The 18,350-nt window shown below is 40.2% G+C and overlaps 1 protein-coding gene across 1 annotated transcript in view; it reads right to left on the bottom strand.

Moving 5' to 3' along the window:
• Positions 1 to 18,350, bottom strand: part of PRKDC (protein kinase, DNA-activated, catalytic subunit) — a 4,917,417-nt gene that overhangs the window by 2,600,415 nt on the left and 2,298,652 nt on the right. The window contains exon 25 of the mRNA XM_044065724.1: positions 4,572 to 4,705. Coding sequence (XP_043921659.1) covers positions 4,572 to 4,705 — 134 coding nt within the window. The remainder of the gene's footprint in view (positions 1 to 4,571; positions 4,706 to 18,350) is intronic.

Below are 18,350 nucleotides of genomic sequence, written 5' to 3'. Positions count from 1 at the left end.
TGTTTGTAGCTGTTATGGTGGTAATTTGGTCTTTGGAACACCGCCTAAAAAAGGTACTACAGGAGTGGCGAGAGCCTTGACCAGTATCCGGAAGCCCAGGGGTGACAAATGCAGGCCCATCTCTGGCAAAGCATCGAGGTCTGTCAATTATGTCATCCTAGGCAGACAGATACTGGATCCCCTTAGAAAGACACCAGAAACTTAGTCAATTGTTGAAATCAATCATTTTCTGCTTGTACTGTGTTATCATTCTGGGTGATGGTAGGATGCTACTCAGGGCTACGGTCATACCCGCCTTGGCTACATAATCCAAGAGGTCCTCCACGTCTCTTTTCATGTAGTCTAGGGAGGTACGTCTCAGGTCATTCACACCCACATGTACAATGACAGAGTCATATTTGTACCTGTTGTTGAGCGATCTGTGTGCATGCGTTATGTGTCGGATCCTGGCACCTGGCAGGCAACTGACTGTTCCTTTCTCCTTATTCAACCTAGTGAGTGGGACATCAGTGTGCCTCACTCTCGAGTCACCTATGACTAGTGTGTTGGGTATGCTGTTTTGCCTTAGGGTCTTTGGTTGAGTGGCACACTGTTTAGGAGAGTTATGCGTCTCGTGATTAGTGCTGTTGTGGTGCTCGAGTCCGTTTCTGCCTTGGAGGGCTCCGCCGCTTGGGTAGACTTTTATTGTGAGCCTCCATGAAGGTGGGTATGTGGTTTGTGTTTTTATGTGAAGGCAGTGCTGGTGTGTGTTCCGGAGGGCTATGTGTTCCATGTGGTGTGGTGCAAGTGTTGACCTTTTCCTCTTCACCAGCTATTCCTGTTTTGGATGGAGAGTGCGTGGCTTCAAATTTGGATATGCAAGTGCATCTCTCGCAAGTCTGAGTATTGGAAGGTAAGAGGAGAGGGTTGTGGGTGTACATGAGGCAGTTGCTACATTGTCTCAGGATGCCCAAGTTCACTAGGTTAATAGGAGAAAGCACAGGGAACTGACCTTTGGACATGTCTGGTGGGGTGGGCATTGATAATAAGTACTAAATCAGTTTCCTTGTAGAACATTTAGTGCTGGAAAGCACTTGTGTGCTATAATAATTGCTACAAGAAGCCTGGTAAAGTGCTAGACTAATAAGCTAGTATAAGTGCAGGAGAGGAGAGAACTAGTAGATCCAAGGGAAAATTTGAAGTGCAGACTCTGGCACCACTCAAGCTTCCAAACAGACATCTTTTGCCCATTACATGGGTAACAACCGTTTCCTATAGACACTGATGTCCCCAGTTTTAATGCTTTTTTCCCTTTGCCAGGAACAGCTCTTTCTGCAGGTATGACTGCATCTTTACTACTATAGGTCTCTGATGCTGTCTGGCCATCACAACTGAAGCATGCACTGAATTTGTCCTCGCACATTAAAAACATTCTAATATGAAATACCAGTCTGGGTGCTTATTTGTATTTTCATAAAATGTATGCATTTGATTCCTTCCATTTTCTCTGGGATACAGCAAAATTTCAAGCCTCATGTTCTGCCAGTGTTTCCTTCACATCATTGCTGTACACCTGCATATACTCATCTGAATAGCTACGTAAAAGCTTCTGTTTTTCCAGCCTTTTGTCACTTGATTTTATATACTCATTGTGTCTCACTTATTTTATCATTCTCTTCAGGTTAGTGGTCAAATTACAATCCTCTCCTTTGGTGCATTATCAGCAGTGTGCTACTACTGTAAAATCTCTTTGCATGTAAATGATCTTATGGTATATCTAACAAATCCAGAGAATGATCTGCCCTTGTTATTTTCAAGAAATTCCTTATTTAGATAGCCTTTCTGTAAAATCTATAAACACTAGTAAGACTAAAGCATTTAAAAATGTACACTCTTGTCCTCCTTGAACAAGGACTACGCCTTTTTTTGAGTCCCTGACCAGATGACATATTTGGGTCTCCCCTTTAGGAAATCCATAGGCTCTTCATTTCAGGCTACCAAATAGAGCCTGGATAAGTTGTTAATGCCATGAGAATTGGGGGGGGGGGGCAAATGTGTTTTGAGGCTTTGCATATAAAACCTTTGTATGCACTGAACAGGAACTCAGGATAAATGGAAACAGCTGACCTTCTAATAATGTGAATTCCTGGGAGTTTAAGAGGATGTCAGTGTGGAGATGTACTGAAAAAAGTGACTAATTCCATTATGTGGCTAAGCAGCTGTCTGTATTAAAATATTTAATAAAGTAATAGTGTGATGAAAGTATACAATGAGAGTGGTGTGAGAAAACTAAAACCTAAGCAGACTAAAGTGTTTTTTAGAACAACTTTAGTGGTCACATAACTATAGAACATGTTCTCACTGCAAAACATACTGAGCCTGGAGAGTGAGGTGAAAGCAACAGCAGCAAGGTGTTTCGGTATGCCTGAAACAATGAAAACATAACCCTTGAAACTGGCATCCCTCATGTAACTTAACAGGTAGGCATTAAAAAGCAGATATACATAAAGCACAAATATGAGTAGTAATTTTTTTTACACACCTAGAAAGTGATTTAGTCACATGTCTTTGGACTTATTCAGTTGCTAAGATATGAAACCCACTCTAGAAGGTTCATAATTTTTGCACAGAAATGTCTGCACAATTTTTTTTATACAGACAGAAATAACTCTTGGAAACATTTTAATTAATGTATTGGGGGTGTAAGGGGACATCATTGTTTAAGGGTGTGTGGAAATTCTATAGGAATTCTTCAGGTGAGAGGCATCTTTTACACAGAAATGACTTACAGGAGCACAGAACACTATGTTGTCTAACTCTGGGAATACCTACTGTGTTTTCTTTTCTTGGTCCTTAACTTTGAGTTAAGGGGTACACCAGTTTGAGAACTGCTGAAGGTGCCAGGTGACCCACCTATGGTTCTAGAGTAATTAATATGGGAAATGTAGATCCAGAGAAGATGCACCTTGAAGGTTTTTCCTCACTGTAAAGGAATGGAAATCTGAATGAAGCTACAAAAGATTAAAAAGTAACAGTAAGTAACTACAGTAAGAAAGCACCCATGAGACACTATTTATAAAAATCTATGAAAACTAGGTCCCTAAAGTCAGACGGATTACTCTAACACAACCCTGTGAAATCAATAAGAAACAGTATGCCAGACAAAAAAAAAAAAAAAAACAGGCAACGTGGTAAAATGGAAGGTGCATTGGGGGTTGGTTTATGCAGCAATTGGAAGATCTAGAATGCAGGGTTAGAGAATGGGCTTCAAGACCACACGTCTCCTAGGCTTACAGTGCAAGACATGCCAGATACCCACATACTGTGCATGTGTGCATACAAGTGCATGTGCATACGTGTGCGCAAGCACACGTGCGCAAGCACATGTGCACTCGCGTGCACACATGCACATGCATGTGCACAGGCACACGCGTGTGCATGCACAGGCGTGTGCGCACATGCACAGGTGCGCGTGTGTGTGATTTTCACATACTCTGGTGCCCAATGCTCATCATTACGCCATTTAAAACAGCCTGTCCTACACTTCTATGCAAAATGTGTGTTAAACAATCCTAGATCTTATTGTTTGGAATAGAAATTATCAAAAGACTTTAATTACCAGTATTAAAATAATTTTAATCAGTAGATGGTAATGATGCTTAAGGTTGTGCAGGACATGCTCTTGTATTGCATGGATACACTTAAAAAAAAAAAAAATTACAGAGGTACAAACGGAATAACATTTACAAATGAAGGTGTGTTGGATGGTTACTGATTCTAAATGCAGGCATATTTAAAAAAGGACTGCAGTTATAACAAGATCATCAGTCAATCCTGTCACTTGTTTAGGGACATACCTGATTGAATAAATTATCTTTGATATCAATTTCAGTGGATGATGATGGGAATCAATGTTCCCTGATCTCTCCAAGACAAGTCTGTCAGTATATATGAACTCAAAGACAAAGTACACTCCTTTGCAAGTGAGCATTAAGAAAGGATACAGGACAATAATTACACATACAGGGAGACAGCTTATAAGCTGTACATTTCTTAGTAAGACATGGTACGTAATTAAGAAGCAGATGTCCTTAACAGTGAAGGTAAATGCTATATGATAACCCATGAAGTTCAAATATCTGTTTGTACTACTTCTTGCTTTCAAGGTGGACCTTATTTTTAGCCAGTTGTAGAGATAACAACATAGCTTCAGAAGAAAAAGAAAACTAAACTCAGACTGGTCATCATTTATATTCACACACACAATGAACTAGAGACTTCCTGGACATCTGGAAGATATAATGCATTCAAGAAATGCATGTGGTGATAAACAAGACCTTAACACTGGAATGACAAGTGTTGTCTCATTCAGAAAAAGTGTCAGAAAAACAGATGAGCAGAATGTGCACTGCAGTGACAGAAACCACATCTGCCAAACCTAAAACAGGAGAACTAAAATGACCAAGGTTCATTTACCAGTCAGACATTTAATTAAAAAACAAAGAAACATCAAAAAAGTGGCTGCTTCATCAGCCACAAAATTTTCACTAAATGCAAAGTATGCCATAAAAAGAATTTAAGCAATATTTTACCTGGTAATAGTGGCACAAATGTATAAAAAAGATCCATGGATTTGTGTCTGCATTCTGTTTGGGGTCGTCCACATTGCAGCAGAAGCCACATAACCATAACTGACAAGCAGACCTGTTTATCAGGAGGAAATCCCCTATGAAAAAACAGAATCGTAACAAAACGCCATCAGTATACTTCCCATTACAAAGTTTTAACCTGAACATAAATCCTGTGCATTTTCTGACATGGCCAGTAATATCCATAACAAATCAGTGTGTGTTCGGTTCCCCCACTACACACATTTTTTAAAATTAACATGCTTCCATTCTACCACATATACAATGCCTCAATAAACTCCTGTCTGTCCTAATGAAATCCTTCTGTAAGCACAGTGAGAAAAAGAAAATTTTTTTTTTTTTTTTTTTTGGGGATTTTAGCTGCACAAAAGGCCATCTACCAGCATCACAACACTAGAGCTGTTAGTAGCATCCTGTTAATGGCAGTTTCAAATCAAAATCAAAGAGGCACGTGAAGTGAGAAACAGAAGACGTACTTCACAGTATCATTTGACCTTTGCGGAGGTCCTCTGCAATGGTTAACTGCAACAATTTATTCTTCTGTCATCCTCTCTTTGGCTGCTTTTTTCCCACTCATCTCCGCACTTCAGAATACGTGTTTCCTGACAATGCACACTAAGGTGTCACACAGAAGAACAAGTCAATATGCCTAGCCCATACACTACTGAGCTTGAGCCTCATCCGCAGAGTAAACACAACCCGTAATAAAAGAAATAAAAAAAAAAAGCACAGTAAAAGGATATTTAAATGTAGAGTTGTCTAGTGACCAATGTCACCAATGTGTGTGATGATGCGGGCTTTAATCCATACCAGTGGCACCAAATAATATACGAGAAGACTATAGCCTTAAGATTAAATGGAAAATGTACAATGGTGTCTTGGGGCATGGCCAACAACTGTCATACCCAAAGATGATTTAGGACTCTGATCTGCAGCTGTACAGTGTAATCACTTTCCCTTCAGAATTCCACCCAGCTCACACTGAGCTCAGTGTCTTTCAAAACAATTTTAGCTACAGTTTTATGCCACTTTCCTCCCCTCTGCTTGCTGACCATCAAGCATTCCCAAACCAGACTACAGCTTATTTGTTCCTCACCATTTGGGGCAGCCTGTACATGGGGATACCTCATATTTACAGTGTAGAGAACCATCTGGAGGAGCAGTTATTTATGCAGATACCCTGGAACAATGTTCTCATTTGCATCCCAGCAATGACAGCTATTTTTGTATGCTTAATCCCACCTCTTGAATTGGGCAATGTGCTAACTCCATCACTGAGGTGTTTCACAATGGCTTCTTACTGAAAGCATGGCATGCCTACATGCCCTTTCCCCTAAGTCACATCACTGCATGAATCTGCCCTCCCAGCACACTACAGACATGGCATGACCAGCTGTAACTCTCTCCTTCAAAATGGGCAAGACCATCCTTTCCTGCTTGTGCTGTCAACTGAGCCATTACTCATACTCAGGTCACACTCAGGGCTCTCTCTCTCTATACTAGCCAAGCTTCAATCTTCCAGCAGCTGCTGAAACATTACTAATGTGTGTGTGTATACACACACTATTTTCCAGAAGGGGTTAATGATCTCTCTCAATCACCACCACTGCCTTCCTTGTCATTACAGTAATGTCAGCAGCTACACTACATTAGCATATCAAAAACACAATTACTGTTTGTCCTTAAAATAAGACATCCATTAAGAATTTATCTGGTGGCAGTGACTTAACCGATAACTAACTTGTCAAAAGGTAAAATCAACAGTTATTGGTACCCCTTTCCAATATGCTTGCACGTAACCTAATAATTAAAAAAAACTCTGCCCCAAGCAGATACAACTAAAATAAAATTACTCAGTACACTCTAAAAACAAAATATACAATCAGGTTTAAAACTGCACAAAAAATACAAAATAAACTTGTTTAAACAGACAACATGAAAATATTTCACTAACAACTTATCTGAGCCTACTGCTAACAGAAGCCAAGGAAATATATTGAATAATAGCTACCTTTGACACAGAAGTCCAATGAGGCTGACCAAGTCTGCAGATGACTGCAAACTGGGGGCTGTCATCAATTCCCCTAGTGATGCGGACATCCTCGAAGAGGGTCTCACCCAAACAAATGACTGGTGCCACAAACATGGCCTCAAACTGAATGCCAAAAAAATGCATCATTGTCCCTTTTGGGGAGAGCAATGTCCCTACAAATTATCACATTGATAATAAGGTCCTAAGCATGCAGTCAGTCATGAGGGACTTGGGCACACATGTTAATAGCAAACTGATATGTGACCATATTGCCTCCATTGTATGGAAAGCTTTCTACATGGCCACCTCATTAGTATGGGTGTCTCATCCAGGGACAACGTGGTCATAACATCCCTGTATTATTCCCTTAGACCCATTATTGAGTACAATGCCCTTTTTAGCATGTACTCACAAAGCACATGCCTCAGCTGGAAAGATCACAGAGGTTTCTCACTCGGAAAATCTAGGGCCTCAAAGATCTGCCTTACATAGACAGGCTAAAGGCCCTGTCCCTCTACTCAATCTCCTACAGACTCCTCAGAGGTGACCTCTGTCTGGCATACAAAGCAATCTCAGTCCCCGCTCTGATGGGAGTGCTCCATATTCGCAAGTCAATCTCCACTAAAGTAATCTGCATGCACAACCTGAACCTGGTCTGTGAAATCAATAGGACTTGTTGGCAAGACAGATGCGTGTCCCAGAGACTCCCCTTTTTGTGGAACAGACTCTCTCCACGTAAAGCAGAGTATCTCATTAACCCTTTTTAAGCGCAACCTGGATAACTGGATGGGTAACACAAAACACACCCCTAGGATTCCACCTGTATCCCTGCTGGACAGTGACATAAGGTGCTGACTTGTTGGAACATGGGCTAAATTCTTGGCTAGGCTTGTAAGGGCCTCAGAGCCAATAGCCTAGTAACTTCGTATGACCCTATGAGTAGATAAACAATTTTATGGGAAAAATGGAATTTAGGTTTAGCCGTTTCCAAATGGCAACCCACTGGACACAGTCTAGAAGACAGTATCGTACTAACAATTTCACTCTTCTTAAGACAGCTGAATATAGTCATTTGTATTTAAAGATTTTTGTTTTTCTTGTTTTCAGAAGCTTTTTACTGGAGTGGGGAAAAGGTTGAGCAGAGGAAGCTGGTGTCCTAATAAAGCAGTGCATGCAGGCGATACACAAATGTGCACACCTGATGAACATGATTTGTAACCACCACAGACATCCACCCGATTTTTTGTTAGAATGTCCGTTACATTTGCATTAGGTAATATATTTTTTCACAATTCATTTCCTTTATCAGACCTTGAAGTCAGTTTTCTGCAACATAACAAAAAATGCACATTTACCCATCAAGCTTATTTGTATGTTATTACCTTTATCCCCCATCTTGACAAATCTGCACTACTGACGTCACTCTCACTGGATTGTCACATTTTAAGAAGGTAATCCCAAACTTCATCTAAGAAGCTTGCCATTTTATCCAGTGGCAACCACTTCAAAGTATTACGCCCTCTAACCACTGTGAATTTTCTATCGTATAGACATGGCTGAAGCTTCTGAAGATCCAACACTGTTCTCCTAACATTCCTTCTCCACAGCTACATATTTATCTGGACGTCTATAACTAAGAAATCAGAACTGAACATGAAAGGTTTGAAGAACATTACTATCAGGAAAAAAAAAAAAAAAAGAAAGACCAAAGTTGACAACATGGCACAAGCTGTGGATATACATAGCTAGCTGGATGAGAATTGTATGCATGCAAATGTAATAAGCAATGAAAACAGTGGGATAATAAAACTGACTTCAACAATTGGCTAAGCTTCTGGGGTCATTCAAAGGGGATCCAGTATCTGTCGGCCTGGGACGACATAATCGACAGACCACGAGGCTTTGCCAGAGATGGTCTGCACCTGTCGCCCCTGGGATTCAGGTTACTGGCAAAGGCTCTTGCCACCCCTATAGTGCCTTTTTGAGGCTAAGTTCAAAGGACAAAACCACCACAGTAACAGGTACAAGCATGCAAAATCTGAAGGTATTGCTACTCAATGCTAGAAGTCTAAACCTCAAAATGCACTCCCTCGAGGCACTCCTAAAAATGGAAAACATCGATATCTGTGCAGTAACTGAGACCTGTTTCAAAGCTCCAGAGAGCACCCCTGCAATACCAGGCTACAACTCTTACCACACTTTTCGGCCACCAAACCAGAATCGAAACACTAAAGGTGGAGGAGTGTCCATATTCACCAAGGATATTCACACCACCAGGTTAGTTGCCCAACACAATGCATCTGAAATTCTCTAGGTGCAACTAACACTAGGTAAGACTGCAATCCAAATTGTAGCTTGCTACAGATCCCCCACCATGTCCCAAGATTCTCACTACACCTTTCTAAACATACTGGAAAATATTAATATACAATCAAACACCCTAATACTGGGTGATTTCAACTACTCTGCCATTAACTGGGAAAACTACTCATGTACCAACACCTTTGCCCAACGGTTCTTGGAATTCATAAATTCCAATGCCCTGGATCAACTAATCCATAGTCCCACCAGGGGCTCCAATATCCTAGACCTGTTCATTACCAACATGGGAAAATTGATGCTCTACATCTATGGTCACCCCCTCATTGGTCAGATCAGACCATAAGCTAATCACCCTTAACTTCCACATCCCACCCCCACCCCCCCAGTAAAGAAACCTCCATAAAAAACTTCTTCAAAGCCAACTTCATGCTACTCAAGTCAGAAGTTACAAACTTCATGACACCCATGCAGATGGGAACTGAAAGTTCGACTGCTGAGTCCTACAATAAGGCACTGTACGGGCACATCCACTCATGCATGAATCGTGCCATCCCAAATAGAACCAAGATGCTCTCCTCCAAAAAAATGAAGCCAATCTGGTGGTCCCCTGCCATAAACAAACTTTACAACAAAAGAAAGAAACTGTTGCAGAAGAGGAAAATCCCAGGATACAAAAAACTCCCTTACCAGCCTCAGTAAGAAGCTGAGATCCCTCATAAAATCCTCCAAAGCTAGTTACGAAAATAAAATTGCCAAAGATTCCGAAGACAACCACAAGGCATTCTATAACTATGTCAAGAATCTAAATGGCAATGCTCAGATCTGCTCTGAGCTAGAACAAAATGGCATTAAATTTACTGATCCCAAGGAAATTGCCAATATTCTGGCAGATCGATTCAGTGCCAACTTCACCCCCCTCTCATCCCCCTAAATGGCCCATCTCAATACTGGAAGATTGCCAAATTCCAGTAATAACGGCCACACAGGTAAAAAACGCACTCTCCAAAGCTAAGAATACAGCATCCATGGGACCAGATGACATCCTGGGCTGTGTATTACATGAACTACAAAATGAACTGGCACCTCACCTAAGTGTCATGTTTAATCATACCCTCACCTCAGGCTTCATGCCCACTGAGTGGCGCACAGCTACAGTTATCCCACTCCACAAGGACGGATCCACCTTGGATCCCGGGAACTACCGCCCCATCAGTCTGACAAGCCTGATCTGCAAGGCCATGGAATGTATTATCATGGAACTTATAAACAAATAAAGACAATGGCAACCTTAAAACACTGGACCCCACCCAGTTTGGGTTCGTGAAGGGCCAATCTTGTCTCCTGAACCTGACTGACTTCTTTGAATCAGTCTCCAAAGCCATGGACGAGGGTAAGGCAGTCCACACAGCCTATCTGGACCTCGCCAAGGCCTTTGACACCATCCCCCACTCTGAAATGATAGATAAACGTACTAAGCTGGGCATTAATCCCTACGTCACTCGATGGGTTGCCAACTGGCTTACTGACAGAACCCATACTGTAAATGTAGCAGACTCCAAATCCAGCTCTAGACAAGTGGAGTACCTCAGGGTCCATTCTTGGGACCTCTCTTGTTTAGCATCTACTTCTCTGAAGTACAGGCCAACACAAAGGGACTCTGGCTAACAAAGTTCGCAGATGACTGCAAACTGGGAGCCATTATTGAATCCCCAAATGATGATGATACTCTACAACAGGGCCTTACAGAAACAGATGCTTGGTGCCAGAGCCATGGGCTCAAGCTCAATGCCAAGAAATGTATAGTTATCCCCTTTGGGAAAAAACATGTACCCGTGAATTACCACATAGGTGGCAGTACACTAAACACCGAAAGTGTGATGAGACTTGGGGACACCGGTGGACAGTGGTCTCACCTTCAATAACCACATTGCCACAACAGTCAGGAAATCCTATGTGGCACACCTCATCACTAAGGGCTTTTCATCAAGAAAAAAAGGTGGTCATTGTCTCACTGTACTCATCCCTCATTAGACCCATTATAGAATACAACGCCCCATTTGGTATGTACCTCTCAAGATATCTACAACTGGAAAGGCCTCAGAAATACATCACTAAAAGAATCACAGGCCTAAAGCAGATGCTCTATGCTGACCACCTTAAAAAAACTCCAGCTATACACTGTTGCATATAGTCTACTCCGAGGTGATCTCTACTTAACATACAAGGCCATGTCAAACCCAGAGCTGTTGGACATGCTACACTTAAAGAAATCCCAATCCCTCAGAGCCACACGCTCCAAGGATCTAAGCCTTGTCATAACAATAAACAAAACATGCTGGAGGGATAGGTTTCTGACCCAGAGACTCCCCAGACTCTGGAATAGACTGCCCATACATGTCAAGCAGAGCACACCTTTGGCCCTCTTCAAAAGGAACCTTGATGATTGGATGGGAGAAAGGAAATTCACCCCAGGGATAACGTCAGTCGCCCTGCTAGACAGGGGTCCAGGGAAGTAAATAGTGTGGGAAGAAATAGCCAGGGAATTGTTATGGCTAGGCTTCTATAGGCCCTAGGGCCGATAGCCTAGTACCAACCTATGAACCTATGAATGGTGATGAAGATCATTCCTTTGTATCAAGATAGAGCTTAAGTTAGTGACTTAGAAGTTGAAGATTCTTCAGATCTGATCCGAAAAGATATTCTTGTAATTGGAGAATCAGTTATTGCAAGAACTAATACTTACATTTGGAGGGAAGATAATTAACATCACTTAGTGTTATGCTTGCCAGGAGAGATGTGAGACCAGCCTTGGAACATGAGACCAGCCTTGGAACACCTTAATGTAAAATGTATGGATCTGTTTTTATTTGTGCTGGTACAAATGATTGCATTCACAAGGATTCTCTTTTAGTAAGGAATTTACAGCCCTCTTAGCATAGCTTGTAGAGGTGTTAGGAAATATTTTTCACAAATCACATAACAGAAAGGAAAGACAGGTCACTGTGAAAATATTTTCTGGTTAAATACCTAAAGAAAAAAAAGTCCTGTTTTGAAAAATGGAAATGTATAGAGCAACCAAACCTAATTTTGGGCACACTTGTTCAGACAGGATGGCGTGCACTTGTCAAGATCAGGGAAGAGAAATTTTGTAGCAGATATTTAGTGATGTCTGACAAACACAAGGAAGGATTTTTGCCAGGTCAAAAATTAAACAGTTCACAGACAGCAATATTTGTTGCATCTCTGATGGTCGTTAATGCTAGGAGCATTAATAATGTTTGGAGAATTTTCTGTTACCACAAGATTGATGTTATTGTTTATGAAACATGGTTAAGGAACAATTGACTAGAAAGCCAGTTCTGTCAGGGTATAAATGTTTTTACTCTAACAGACATCTTAACAAAAAATCAGGCGGATGTGTTATGATAAGGATTAAAGACAGTTTCGAGACCAATGATGATTACATGCTCAGTGATAATACCAATGTTACAGAATGTGCAACCATGACAAAGACAACCCTGAAATATATAACACTTGTTATGTACAGACCACCAAAAGTCAAGTGCTATGACCTAGAAGAATTCATACATTTCTCAAATGAAATATGGGGCAGAAGAATAATAGTGGCAGAGACTTAAATTTACCAGCAAGAGACTGGAATAATATTGATTCAACAACATTAGTAAGGAAACTACTCAACATATGTTCAGGCACAATTGCTTTACAGTGCAAAAAAACTTACCACGGAATGAAACCTATTAAACATTGTTTGTTTTCCAAAAGATATTACTTGTCAAGTTTTATCACTGCTGATCTGCAGTGATCATGGCGTTATAAAGGTTAATTTGTTACTACACAAGTCTGGCAAATGGAACTCTAAAATACACAGAAGATTACTAACAGATTGTATGGAAGCAAAACAGTCACAATGGAAAATTAATTAGTGATGTATTCAGTGAAAAAACTGCAGAAAGAATGTGGAAAAGAAACAGAGTGCGAAAAATTAAAAAAAAAAACGAATAAGGTGAGAGATAAAATATAACAAATGGAGAGAGAAAAAAGGTTGAATTATAATGTCAAAAACTGAACTAAACAACCTAGACAGAAACTAAACATGGTGTGAGAAGGGCAAGAACATTTTGGAAAATTATATAAAGATATTGAGCATAATAGGAAACCATTTTATAAGCACATAAAATGTGGAACAAGTAAAAACTTACAAATTGAAAAACGTGTGTGGATTCTAAAATTTATTCTCCGACACAACATATTATAGATATATTTACAAAATCTTGTGTGAAACAGTTTGGCTCCTCAAAGGGAGTGGTAAATTGTCTCAGTGACATCTGGGTAACCTTGGATACTGAAATCAAATTAGATTATATTGAAAAAGAACTAAGAAAACTAGATCCAAGCAAAGCACAGGGAGAAGACAGAATTAGTAATAATGACCTGAGAACACTAACAAGAACCTACATTATCATTACATCTATTATTTACTAGGTGATATAAATATGGGGGTATTCCTGAAGATTGGAGACATGCCCTTGTTAAACCTGTCTTTAATGGAAGACAAACCTAATGTCACACAGACCCTTAAATTTACTTTCATGTTGCAGAAAAATAACGGTGAAGGTATTATTGGATAAGCTATTGTCAGAACTGGATAGGCTGGGACTTGAAACACTATATCAGCATTCATATATTGAAAACAGATCTATTATACAATGCCTCCTCTAAAACGTGCACGCTGATTGGCCAGCCCAACCAGCGTGCCCGTTGTAAATCCCTCAATATACTAACGGAAAAAGGTCCGGTCGCCCGGACTTTTCCGTTAATAAAACTAATCTCGCTATGTTAAAAGAGTTTAACATAGCGACACAGGTTTAAAAAGCAACGCAGATCTCCGTTGCTTTTTAAAGCTGTCTCGCTATGTTAAACTCCTTTAACATAGCGACACAAGTAAAGCAACGGAGATCTTGCGATCTCCATTGCTTTTAACCTCTCGCTATGTTAAATGAGTTTAACATAGCGAGACTGCTTTAAATTAAGCAACACAGATCTCCGTTGCTTATTTTAAAGCTGTCTCATGTTAAACCCATTTAACATAGCGAGACAGTAAAAGCAATGGAGATCTTGCGTTCCGTTGCTTTGCCCACAGCTCTGATGTACTGCGTAGGCATGCAGTACATCAGAACTGCCTGAACACCAGACAGCTGCGGAAGGGCAGCAAAGAGGCGTATACAATGCCATTATTTAAGAAAAGTAATTATTTCTTTTATTAAATAATGTCATTGTATAATAGCAATAACCCACTTCTGGGTGTGGGTAATTCTTGATTTACCCACGGTTGTCTTTGCTTGGTCCCGAGGGCGAAACCACGCCAACCGTGGGTAAATCCAGCATTACCCACACCCAGGCGTGGGTTATTGCTATATTACCACCTATAAACATGAAGTTCTATAACAATAAAATAGCAGCTATGAATTAAAAATTGTGATGTGATGTAATTTATATTAACTTCACGATCTGACAGGTTCATAAACAAAACATCAATAAATTAGAACTAGATAGCAATGTACTCATAAGATTGACAGCTGCATGGCTTACAAACAGGACATAGCAAGTATCATACAGCAATTAGGTGGAAGTTGAGATCAGGGTGTCCCACAGGGGTTTGTCCCAGGCCCATACTTGTTTATCTTTCAGATCTTTTTCTTCTGAGGTGTTCTGCAGACTGTGTGCAGATGAATGAATTTGGGTAAAATGATTATGTGCGTTACAGATTATTCAAGTTCTTCTTCAGACATGTCCAAATTCACTATTTGGACAAAGAAGAATATGCTGTTAAATACATAAACTAAGCATACAGGATTTGGGAGACAAATTGAACAGTGAATATTTAATACAGCACTGACAAACTGAAAATTAATTTAAGGGCCTATGTGCATGGGTAAATTTTGAGAATTTCATATCAACCAGCTGGTAAATGATAGTTATGTTGTATAAAAATATTTATAAAGTCTAGGAAATCAGAAATTGTGAAGTAATTGTTTGTTAGTTGCATTAGACCCAAACGAGTATGGAAACCTTATAAGAAAACAAACATGATTAAAACTGAAGAGAGTACAGCAGAAATATACGAAGGGCATCCATGGATGTGAAATTTTAATTATGAAAAACTAAAATATCTGAACTTGTACAGTGTCTCATATAGACATTTAATTGAACTTATTCGGGTATATACGGAATTTAGAGACAACTACCTCTGGGAATGTTTGGGCTTTCAAAAAGGAGTAGAGAATCATCAGACAACTTATGCAGAAGATTCTATAGATATGAGAAATGTACTAATTGGTTCTCAGAGAGCAGCTAATATGTGGAACAGACTACCAAATTGCATTAAATACTAGTTTAGATATTTTTAAGAATAGTCTGGACACTTACTATGGGAACAACTGTTTTGGTATATTGACAGGTTAATAGGGCATTAATGCCTGTGCTTGAAATATTTGTATGTATGTAAATCCAGAAAAGAACATCTCATTGTTGTGGAAGATTTTGAGACAGTTTTTAAGACTTTTGGGGATATAAAATTAATGAAGATAAAACAAAGGCTGTAGCTGCAAATTATGTACCTACACATTTTTTCAGCAATAACCATATGTATGGGGGCATGAAAAGAGTATTGGAAGAGAATAAATTAAACATAATACAGCAACTGAGAAACTGTAAACTCTTGATTATGGATATAGCCAGTAAGATATGACCATACACATGTTTTTATACTCTAATTTTATAAACAAGTCTGGCATATTTTTATTAACCAGAAATAAAGATGTGTGTAATAAGTTGAATAAATTGATTTTGGAAGGGTTGAGGGCTAGAGTTTTGGGTTCATAGATTGGTACTAGGCTATCAGCCCTAGGGCCTATACAAGCCTAGCCATAACAGTTCCCTGGCTATTTCTTCCCACACTATTTACTTCCCTGGACCCGTCTAGCAGGGAGACTGACGTGATCCCCGGGGTGAATTTCCTTTCTCCCATCCAATCATCAAGGTTCATTTTGAAGAGGGCCAAAGAGGCACTCTGCTTGACATGTATGGGCAAAGGTGTTGGTACACGAGTAGTTTTCCCAGTTAATGGCAGGGTAGTTAAAATCACACAGTATTAGGGTGTTTGGTTCTATCTTAATATTTTCCAGTATGTTTAGAAAGGTGTAGTGAGAATCTTGGGGCATGGTGGGGGATCTGTAGCAAGCTACAATTTGGATTGCAGTCTTACCTAGTGTTAGTTGTACCTGGAGAATTTCAGACGCATTGCGTTGGGCAACTAGCCTGGTGGTGTGAATATCCTTGGTGAATATGGACACTCCTCCACCTTTAGTATTTTGGTCCTGGTTTGGTGGCCGAAAAGTGTGGTAAGAGTTGTAGCCTGGTATTGCAGGGGTGCTCTCTGAAGCCTTGAACAAGGTCTCAGTTACTGCACAGATATCAATTCAATGTTCTCCATTTTTAGGAGTGCCACGAGAGAGTGCATTTTGAGGTTTAGACTTCTAGCATTGAGTAGCGTTACCTTCAGATTTTGCATGCTTGTACCTGTTACGGTGGTGGTTTTGTCCTTTTTACTTTGCCTAAAAAAGGCACTATAGGGGTGGCAAGAGCCTTAGCCAGTAACCTGAATCCTAGGGGCGACAGGTGCAGACCATCTCTGGCAAAGCATTGTGGTCTGTCAATCATGTCATCCCAGGCAGATACTGGATCCCCTTTGAATGACACCAGAAGCTTAGCCAATTGTTGAAGTCAGTCATTTTGTCCTTACATTGTGGTATCATTCTGGGCGAAGGCAGGATGCTACTCAGGGCTAGGGTCATACCTGCCTGGGCCACGTGATCCGACAGCTCTTCCATGTCTCTTTTCATGTAGTCCAGGGAGGTACATCAAGTCATTCACTCCAACGTGGACAATGACAGAGTCATATTTGTACTTGTTGTGGAGTGACCTGACTGCATGCATTTTGTGGCGGATCCTGGCACCCGACAGGCAGCGGACTGTAATTTTCTCCTTGTTCAACCTGGTGAGTGGGACATCAGTGTGCCAGACTATAGAGTCACCTATGACTAAAGTGTTAGGTACATGTTAGGGACAAGATGATTCTCCCAAAGAATAAGGTGGATTAAGGATTACCTGATATGAAGGGATACTTCAGAGCTAAGCAGTTAAGCTCATATACACAACACAACATAAGTTTTTCTTTTAAACACTTTTATTAAATCATTACTTAAGTCATGCACATGCATACATTAACAGAATGAAAAACTATATAAACACTTTTCCATTTTTTTATACATTATACATTATGTATGTTTTTTTTCTTTTTAACAACCATTCACTCCAACATTACATAAATTGTTCAAATGCTGCCTTCCCCAAATTCTCACTCTTCCTGAACATTATTCTACACATATTGTTACCAAAACCTCCATTCTCTTACATGTTCATAGGTTCATACTAGGCTATCTGCCCCTAGGGCATTTATAAGCCTAGCCCAGAGTTTTTTGGCTTACGCCACCCCTTTAGATTGAAGGATATTATGCCCATTATTTTGCTGTGCCTCATCAAGCAGTGACACTGATGTAATCTGGGGGTATACCTGGGTCTCCATTCAAGATTTCTCTTGAACAAGGCCAGCCGAGGTGTTCACCTCACACATACCGGATTTTTTTCCCACACAGCATAGGGAGCCTCTGGATGAATCTGTCCTCAGCACGCCCCTATTTATGGTCAGAGTATGTTTAAGTCTCGCGGCTCTATGGATCTGATGGACTTAGATTTTTGAGTGAAAGCATGTTCATTAATTCCTGAGGTTTTGACATGGCCTTGTAAGGCAGCACAGGTCTGAGCAGGTGAGGTGAGCAATGAGAGTCCCACGACAAGAGTCCTGGAAGAGTCCACACGAAGTCCTTCCCTTTTCTAAAGATCCAACCTCCAGTTCTTTTATCTTTTTACAGAATTCAGTACTTCAATTACAGTTGTTTTAGATTTGGAGTTCAATTTTCTAGTAAATACTTTTTGGTAGCCAGCAGCATTACAGTTCATAAAGCCTTACTATGTCTAGGCAATTCAGATCCTGTCTCCAAACTCAAAATAATAACTTCCTTAGTGGCAGTCATTTGCTTCCCCCAACATTTCTGACAGCATACTCTGTACGGAATTTTTAAAATCTACCAGCTCTTTACACTCCCAAAAAACATATCCCCAGTTTCCGGTCTCTCTCTCTCTCATTATAACTCTAGCATTTGCTATTTAACTGAGGAAAATTCACTGAAATATGCCTGCAGTATAAAAATACATATGCAAACGCTCCC

Source organism: Protopterus annectens, chromosome 3.part0 (genome assembly GCF_019279795.1).
Source record: "Protopterus annectens isolate FY-2018-M chromosome 3.part0, PAN1.0, whole genome shotgun sequence".
In the NCBI taxonomy this organism is placed as follows: domain Eukaryota; kingdom Metazoa; phylum Chordata; order Ceratodontiformes; family Protopteridae; genus Protopterus; species Protopterus annectens.
Note: the sequence above shows the minus strand (reverse complement) of the source record. Positions and strands in the feature narration are given on the sequence as shown.